At 47.8% G+C, this 9,509-nt stretch overlaps 1 protein-coding gene and 1 pseudogene across 1 annotated transcript; one reads left to right on the plus strand and one right to left on the minus strand.

Annotated features, from left to right (window-relative positions):
• LOC110434719 (serine/arginine repetitive matrix protein 1-like) lies at positions 1 to 1,738 on the minus strand. The gene is made up of 3 exons (XM_021459426.1): positions 1,667 to 1,738; positions 1,396 to 1,542; positions 1 to 1,060 (listed from the first exon to the last, which is right to left on the minus strand). Exons 1-3 carry the CDS (start codon positions 1,736 to 1,738, stop codon positions 422 to 424), a joined length of 858 nt encoding a protein of 285 aa, XP_021315101.1. The 3' UTR covers positions 1 to 421.
• Positions 4,283 to 8,026, plus strand: LOC110435050 (annotated as a pseudogene).

A 9,509-nucleotide genomic window follows, 5' to 3' on the forward strand; every position in this document is an offset into this window, starting at 1 on the left:
CAGAGGCAGGGATATGATCCAAAAACCAACGATGATTAGAGCCGCCGAGGTAACCGAATCACTGTAGCTAGCTGTTGCAAGTGGTGTCACGTCCAGTCGTCCTCGTAGCTACGTGGCTAGGCTAGTGACTAGCGTAGCGATGAGCAGGCGAGCAGCGGCCAGCAGCAACGGGTGGTTGGTAGTGACGACGAGCGAGGTAGTAGTAGCCCGCGCGGGAATGGAGGAAAGGTTTCCCCTTTCCCGCCCCGGCCGGCCCCTTTTCCCTTTTTCCTCTTCGGGGGCGAACCTATCCATCCCATCTCCTCCTCCCCCCACTCGCCCCCCGTCGCTCGTCTCGGCAACCGGAAGCGGACAGCGCACTCGGCCGACCATGCCGGTTTCAGCTCACCCCTGCTGCAGTCCATGTCGGGGCGGATCCGTGCTAGCTCCGCGCCGCGGACGGACGGGGACGGGGAGGGCCACCAGCCGGGGGGCTGCCCTGCCTGCGGGGATCGATCGATCGGCCGGCCACGAGCCCACGATCGATCGATCGATTTCTCGTCTCGCCGCCGCCGCTGCTGCTCGTCAAAAAACCCCCTCTTTTTTCTCCGCCGGCCTGCGCTGTGCGCTGAGACGATCCATCCACCGCAGTCCAGTCGCGGCGAGGCAAGTCCACACCTTGATCCAGCTGCAACCACGCTAGCTGCTCGCTGGTTCCACCTTTCCTTTTCTTCTTTTTTTCTCCCCTTCTCGTCGGCGGCGTCCTCGCTCGCTCGCTCGTCCGTCCGGCTCCAGCTCCGTCCGTCCGTGCTTGCCTCGCCTCCTCCGGCCGGCTCCAGCGCGAGTCCCGACGATCGATGGCCATGCTGAGGGTGTGGCAGTGGGACGTGGACCTCGACTCGGCGCTCGACTTCGTGCTCTGGTGCCTGCCCCTGCTCCTCGTCGCCTGCCTCATCGTCGGCCGCTTCGTCAGTGGAGGCCCGCTCGACCCCGTCGCCGACACTGCCGCGGCCGCGGCCGCCGCCGTCGCCATCGTCAATGTCGTCGCGCGCCACCTCAAGCTCCGCTGCTTCTGGCGCCGCTAGAGTTCAAGGCCGAGATGAGATTGGCTCGCCGCTGCCCCTGTACTCCATACTCCCTAGGCTAGGCGGAGGGTTTGCTGATCAGAGCTTCACTTGCTGCCTTGAGCATGTCTGTGTGTGGTGGTCGGCTTTCGGTTGTAGCAGGTCAGCGGTGTGGTGTCCATGAATAACAAGAAACGATTTGCCCTCGTGTTCGTCTCTCGCACACCTTTATTTGATTCTTGTTTCTAAGTCCATCGATTTGTGCCTGGATGCATCGTGCGCGCATTGAGCTTTAATTTCCGGCCGGTGGAGGTTTCGGCGCTGGGCCGGCCGGCCGATCGCCGGGATCCACCGGCGGGCCGGCCGGCGAGTGGGAGGAAGCTTGTAGCTCGATCAGCATGGCGTAGGTGACTGTTCCTGTTGTCTTCGTCCTCCCCTCCAGGGTGGTGTCCGTGTCAAGTTCTCGCCGCGGGCCTCGCCGCCGAGCACGAGCAGCGTGCTGTCAGGGCACCATGGAAACTTTTGCCGGGCCCTGAGATGAGCGGTTTCCCCTCCATTCTTTCCGGTGAAAATTTTGAGGGTGACATCTGTGGTGGTTTCATCTTCACGTGGTCATGGCATACCTGAACGTCTGTCTCGGTTCTCCCGTCAGTATCGTGCTCGAACTTGTTCTCGCTACACTGGTCCTGTAGCATCCTTCATTTGTCACGGCTACCCTTTTTTTTGTCCACAAGAAGAAATAAACCACTTGTTCCTCGTCGATTCTATCTTTTTTTTTTAAAAAAAAAGACAAGACTAACGGTGCGTCTAACCGTATATTACGTCTTTCACTACCACACATTATCTACATGTATACTTTCTTTATATACAACGCATCTTTCTCCTCGCCTTGCTTCTGCCGCCGATATCACTATTATACTTGCCACTGGCACATGTTATCTACACGTGTACTTTCTTTATATCTCTCGCATCTTCCTCCTCCCGCTTTGATCCTGCCACCGATATCACTATTATGCCTACCGCCAGTGCACATGTTATCTACACGCGACTTTCTTTATATTCCTCATATCTTTCTCATTCTCTCACTTTTGTCGTCGATATCATTATACATCTTGCAACTCGCACATGTTATCTGCATGCACAGTTCCTTTACATCTCTTGCATCTTCCTCTTCGTGCCGCCCCACCGGTGATATGCACTTCTTTTACATATCTTACGGCTTCCTCTTCCTATCACCCTGCCAGTGATATGCACTTCCTTTACATCTCTCATGCATCTTCCTTTTTCTCTCTTGCACCTACCTTTTCCTCTTTAGCCATCATCATCCAACCGAACTCTCCCATCGACCTAGCGGATGGCACATTCTCACCACCCCCACCTAATCGATGTTGCATCCACCACCAGTGTCAAACTTGTGATCTCCAAACAATCTCCTTTTATATCTTGTAGCCATAGAAGATCTGAGGTCCTAAACCCTATTGCAAATTAGGTTCTTTATCTCTAGCACCGTTAAAGTGAGTCTTTTCATTTTATTCCTTGCTTTTTTCATGTCCTTTACCTCTTCATGCTACTCGTGTTCCGCACAACTAGTGATGTAAAAGTCTTTTGCATTAAAAGGGGATATCTTTATCATTAATCGTATGATTTGTTTACTCCCTTGTTGATTTTTTTTAATGGTAGGATAAAAATGGATGATGTGGATACAATGTCTCCCTACCACCAGCACCACACCTACATATATCCTTTTTCTACTCCTTCCTCATCCTTTCGCATGTTGTTGCTCTCAACACGCTTAGGTGATGCGAAGTTCACTGCTGTAAACCCCACCTTCACTCTCAACTCTGGCAGCATGCCTACCGCCCCGCGCTACCCATTCCTAGCGAATCTCCTCCTCCTTTGGCACCTTGTACATCAAGGCACGCTAGTCGAGCTCCCTCACTTTCACCGGCTTTGGTTTCTTAACACCACCTCCTCCGCCACCCTCTGTTGTCAGTAGCGTGAAGTAGTTGAAGCTTGACGCCCCCATTGCCCAGCCACAGTCCTCCACTATTGCTACAGGCGGTGCCCCCGGCACACAGCTCCATCTTGTTGTGGCTCCGTCTTTCCTGTTCGTCACCATCACCAAGTCGATGATTCCCCAAAAGTCTCTCTAAACTCGGAGGCTAACCCTAACCTTGATCTTATTGAGGAAGATGACGTCACAATGTCCATCGATTGGATGAAAAATTTAAGTGAGAGGATGGGAGGCTTCGAATCACTCGAATGAGTTTTAGCTTCAATATAGAAAAAAAAAATCCCATGTCAAAAGAAACAATATTATTTGCAACTAAGTCTAACCCACTATAGCCTATCCTAATATCTCAAAGTCCTCCTTCCCCCACGCATTTAATCATTTTTTCAGCACTCTGGCTCACGAACAAGTATTTTTTTTCTTTTTTTATGGCTTATATGTACACTAGTGTATAGAGGCGAACTCATTTGCAATTGCACCCAAGGAGTGTATTAATCTTTGCTAATCAGTAACTTATCGAGCTTGGTGTGTGTCACTTTCCAAACTTGAGCACTCAAAGAGCTTAAACCCTCCATTCTAAGGTGACATAAACTTTCTTATACCATGTTTGGATCCACTAGCACTTAATAGCTAGCTTGCTAGTTCACGACCAACATTAGCTGGCAAACTATTAGCTAATTACTATGTAATGTTTGAATCCATTAGCTAAAAGGGTAGGTGCCTTGGTGTTTTGTATGTAAATAACATCCCTCCTTTTCAACTTTTCTATTAGCTGGATTGTGATAGCTAGCTAGTGAAATAGTTATTAGCTAAGTATTCAACTAACATCCCTCCTCTTAGTTGGATCCTTTTGAATCTACCTCACCTAATTTTTTTGACAGCTAACTATTAGCATGCATGTTGCATCCAGAGGGACCTTTTAATCTACTAAACTCCACGTTACCTGATAACCACGTCATCGCACACCAAACACGTACAGTCAGTAGCAATAAACTCACTGGTAAAGTGGTAATGTCGGTGACACATCACATGGCAAATCCTCAATTTCTTCCAGAAATTTTTAGCGCCGCTGCTGAAAATTTGCCATACGCATCACAGGACAGGAAAGCGCATTGCAAATTTGCAAGTTGCCCTGAAAATATATTAAAAAAACCCTGCAGATGGGGCCAGACCGTCAGCCTCTTGTGGCACGTGTGGACAGCCGACCAGGCCACGTGGACCAGCTGTTCTAGCGATCGGAGGGGAGGGGAGGGGAGGAGGAGGGGGAGGGAGCGGAGGAGGAAGATCTCGCGCTCTCAGGAGCGATCGGAGCTGTTCTCAGCGCTGCAGCCCGAACGGCCGAACCCATCGCGATCGCGTACAGGAGGTGGGCAAGGAGTCGGAGCTGATCCGGCAGTCGCTCTCTCCCGGTAAGCAATCCCGCACTTCTTTCCTCTTTTGGGTACTTCCTCCGATCCTGATCTCTGGCTCATTCGTCCCCAACAATCGCGTTCGATCGCTTGGGCTCCTGATTTCTCCGATGCTGAATCGCATGGAGCAGTTGGTGGTGCTGTGTACGTAGACTTGCGATCCGCGATTCGATCTTCTCCGAGTAATTGGGCTGCGATCTGCGCCTTGGTCCCAATTCAAAGTAAAATCTACGCATCGCGCGGCCACATTGGCTAGGAATTTGAAAGTAAGTGCTCTCCGCTTTCAGTAATTCAAACGGTATATTCTTGGAAGTTTGGAATTTAGATAGATGCTTCTTTTAGAGCATCTTTGTTTTCGTATTCAACAATCCATTTGCCAGGATCGAGTACAGTTTGACGCATTTGCGGCCGAGCTTTCATTTCACCCAAGATGAGTGGATCAGGTATGTGCAAATGGCTTTCTGTAGCAAAATTCTGGTGCTCATACTGGAAAATCCTGTAGCAAAATCAAGTCCTTGAGCAAACAACATATATGTTCGGGAATAATGCAGACACGATCAGCCAAAAATACACACACAAAAAAAAAATCCTGAAAGCTTTCTCTTTTTTTTTTCATTTTGCTACATGTATGGCACAGCCACTAGATTGCCCTCTATCTCTAAAGTACTTATATTATCAAACTGAGGTTGCAGCAATCTCTCTCGGCTCTCAGGTGTTGCTTTATGAACTTACATTCACCTTTGCATTCCAGCTAACATGGCGAAGCTAAAGGAGTTGTTGCAAAGGAGTGAAAACCACAGCTGCGCTGACTGCGGCGCGCCTGATCCCAAATGGGCGTAAGTATTTGCGTGAGCATGAATAGGTTACCATGTGCTCAATTTCAGTTTGCTTGAACTTTCTGTCTTTTCTCCCCTTTGGATATCAGTTCTGGCCATTGGCAAGGCATTTGTAGAAGACATATATTAGCATAATACAGCAGTAATAAATCATGCATAGCTTCCTCAAAAAAAATTTGACGCATAACCTTGCAATATAAATCAGGAGAATCCTTTGTCTGCACATGCTTTTCTTTTGAACATAACCAGGTCTATTTAGAGATGAGCAACGGGCCGGCCCGGCACGGGCCCGTGCTAGGCACGGCCCGAAAGGGCACGGGCCCGTATGGCCCGCGTGCCACCGGGCCGTGCCTGCACAGCCCATCGTGCCTGCCTGACGGCCCAGGCACGGCCCGTGGGCCGATTTTCGTGCCGGGCCGGCCCGAAAGGCACGAGGCCCAATAGTGCTTCGGGCCGGCCCATGGCCCAATATATGAAAAACACCAAATTTAATACAGAATTTAACAAAGCATAAATACATTACATTCAAGTCACATACATTAATACTTCACAATTCACATAACACAATATACTCTCAGATCATATTTTACTTGCCAAAAGTGACAAGTTTCACAAGTCATAGAACCTGATACTTCAAGTTTCACAAATTTCATTATACCGTGCCGACACCGTGCCTGCTGTTAAAAGCGTGCCGTGCCGTGCCGTGCAGCGGGCCGAGGGGTCGGCCCAAGCACGGCCCGCAACGTGCTTCGGGCCGGCCCGGGCCCAGTTAGGATCGGGCCGTGCCGTGCTCGGGCCGGGCCAAATGACCGTGCTTTGGGCCGTGCCTTTGGCCCGCGGGCTGCATGCTCAACTTTAGGTCTATTATATGCCCAGTCCATTGGTTCTAACTTTTGTGACACTGGAGCCATACTAACTGAGTTTTATCCCTGCAGATCAGCTAATATTGGGGTATTCATTTGCGTGAAATGTTCTGGCGTCCACAGAAGTCTCGGTACACATATTTCAAAGGTTTCTAAAGTCATACTCACACCAGAAAAAGTCTTACGTGTTTCTTTCTATTTCCCTTTCCTTTTTTTTATTGTTTGTTTCTATAGCTTACTGTCTGCTAGCAATGATGCCATTATTTGCAGGCAACAATAAAACATGCAAAATATAACTGTTGGGTAGTCTACGGTATTACTCCATGGAAATATCGTCCATAAGACATAATCATCGCCATGAACCTAATGTTTATGCGGCACAGGTTCTGTCAGTGACACTGGACAAGTGGAGTGACAGTGAAGTTGACTCCATGATAGAAGTTGGTGGGAATTCTCAGGCAAATGCAATATACGAGGCTTTTCTGCCAGAGGGCTACCAGAAGCCACATCCAGATTCTACCCAGGAAGTGCGAGAAAAATTCATCAGGTTTGTGATTATTTAGAAAGGTTATTCTTTTTCAATGGACACAAGAAATTTCATCGAACTCTTTGGAGATTTTTGTTATTGTTCGCTTTTATTCAAGCATGTGTACTAATGGGCTCATTACTCTCACTATCATAGGTAGTTAACCACTGAGGCATGCATTCACATTGTTTCAGGTCAAAATATGAGCTGCAGGAATTTCTGAAGCCAAGCTTGCGGATTGTTTCTCATCATCCTAGTGACTCTGGAAAACATGGAGGCAATGCTTCTCATTCTGATGGTTCCAAGAGTCAAGTAAGGCTGTCCCCCAAGCTGAACATTTACAATATGATTATTAGTTTGTTGCCCAGTATTCAGATGCAGTGATTTTTCGCTTTTGCAGGTCGGCATGATCGAGTTCATCGGAATATTGAATGTAAAGGTGATTGGAGGCACCAACCTAGCCATCAGAGATATGTCGAGTAGTGACCCTTATGTCGTCCTGACGCTTGGGCAGCAGGTAATTTTGGTCATTTTCGTTATAATCACAATGACAACAGAGTAAAGAATCTTTGTTATCAAATTTTGGCATGTCCTTGTGGATTGCAGAAAGCACAAACTTCAGTAATCAATGGCAACTTAAATCCTGTCTGGAATGAAGAACTGAAGCTCTGTTCCTCAGCACTATGGACCTCTGAAGCTGGTAATGAACTACACGATTACTATACATCACAGTATCTTTGAGCTTTCAAACTGAATCAGATGACGCCATCTAAATTTTGAGGGTTACAATGCTTACTGAATCTGCAAATGCCAACTTAAACAAACCCTTTGATTATTTCTTTCACTCACGCAACAATGCAAGCAGCAAGTGTTCGATCATGACATGGTGTCCAAGGACGACCTCATGGGACAGGCCGAGATCGACCTCCAGACGATGATCAACGCTGCTGCAGCATTCGGCGACCCAGAGCTGCTGGGCGACATTCAGATCGGCCGGTGGCTCAAGTCCGAGGACAACGCTCTCGTCAGAGACAGTGCCGTGGTGGTCTCTGGCGGCAAGGTGAAGCAGGGGGTGGCGCTGAAGCTGCAGCACACTGAGTCCGGTGAGCTGGAGTTGGAGATGGAGTGGATGCCGCTCGTGTAGAAATCTGCTGTCAAGATGCAACTTTTACTCCGAAATTTGAAATCAAAATTATCTGCCTATTGCCAGGTAATGGGTGTTGTACAATGGATTTGTATTGCTTTTGTTGCCGCAAGAATATGCAGTGTTCGCTAAAGGTGTTGTACAATGGATTCGTTCTGCTTTTGTTGCAGCAAGAATATGCCGTTCTTTGTAAAGTGGCGAGCTCTACAAATTCATCAAATAAATACCTGGCTTACCTAGTAAAAAGGTTTTGAATATTTTAGCACATTTGTTTGTATTTAACAATTATTACCCAACCATGAATTAACTTGTTTAGTTCCCAAAAGGTATTACAACACTTTTCATATTCCTCATCACATCGAACTGACAATATAGGGTACTGAGAGCTGGATTGTGCATTCGCACGACCCGAAATCGTTTTTATAAATTCTACTGCCCTCTGGATAAATTCTACTGTCCTCTGGATTTGTTGATAACTCTATTTCACATGTGCTGGCATCAGAAAAAGTCCGTTTCACTTGTGCTGGCATCAGAAAAAGATGTGCATTGTCAGTTACATGATCTCATAATTTTCAACGAGTCAGAATTCAGAGTGTAGGTTTTATTTCACGCCATTGTGTTACGAATTGAGCCCGATTATATCTTTACCCTGCAACATGTTCTGTCTTAATTTTTGATAGATATAATACTTTGAAGTAGCTGTGGCAGTATTCCTTAATGATATCCAATAGGTTCTGCTGCGTCCTCTATAATAGCAATTATCTCGTCCTCCACATAGCCGTCGTTTGCTTATCACGTCATTGCAACTGATAGCAAACACAACGGTAGGCCAAAACACGAAAAAAAAAATTAAAATCGTTTTAGCAATAAATAAATAAGCAGAAATAGAAGAGATCATGAGGATAAAAAATCACAATGCTCAGTGGAAAGAGAAGTCGTTTTTTGGTTTGAAGGCTCACGGTGTCCAAATGGATAACCACTGCCAAAACCATTTGAATCATCATCGCATTGCCATTGCACCGCGTAGTTAAGATCCGATAAGAATTGACAAGAGAGTCAGAAAAACAAAAGCAATCTGCAAGATGTGTCTAAAGGGCTTCAGTGTGTGTAACAACATAGAGCGATCAACGGCGGACGGATCCGCCTCACCGAAATCCGCTAAGATCCTTTCGGATCCAAATCATCATGAGCCCAATCAACGAATTCATCTCTCGCAGCAGCGATAAATAAAGGTGGCAAAAACAACAAAAAAGACTCAGAAGCACAAAACGAGCGAACAGAAGGAGAAGAGATCAGCGAGCGAAGAGAAGGAGAAGAGATCAGCGCGCGAAGGAAAACCAAGCAAATCCTGCGCAAAGAAGCGAGCTCGTGCGATCGGCGGCGGCGGCGAGGCGGCGGCGGCGAGGCGGCGGCTAGGGTTTAGGCTGAGGGGGGTATTGCTCTGTTCAGCATCGGGAGGTCAGGTTATATAGGGAGAGAAGGTGCGGAGTAGGAGGCGGCGGGGCCTAGGGTTTCCTCGACAGAGCGCAATCGGAATGGTTGGACGGGCCCGCCCGCTTGTTGGATTCCAAATGACCTTTCAGTTGGAATGGGCCGGGCCAGCCGAAATGGGGCCCAAAACTATTTTCTTTTTTAGTGACTAGCTAGCCCAAAACTATTTGAATCCATGAATGTTTG

The sequence above is a fragment of the Sorghum bicolor genome, chromosome 4 (assembly GCF_000003195.3).
Source record: "Sorghum bicolor cultivar BTx623 chromosome 4, Sorghum_bicolor_NCBIv3, whole genome shotgun sequence".
Classification (NCBI taxonomy): domain Eukaryota; kingdom Viridiplantae; phylum Streptophyta; class Magnoliopsida; order Poales; family Poaceae; genus Sorghum; species Sorghum bicolor.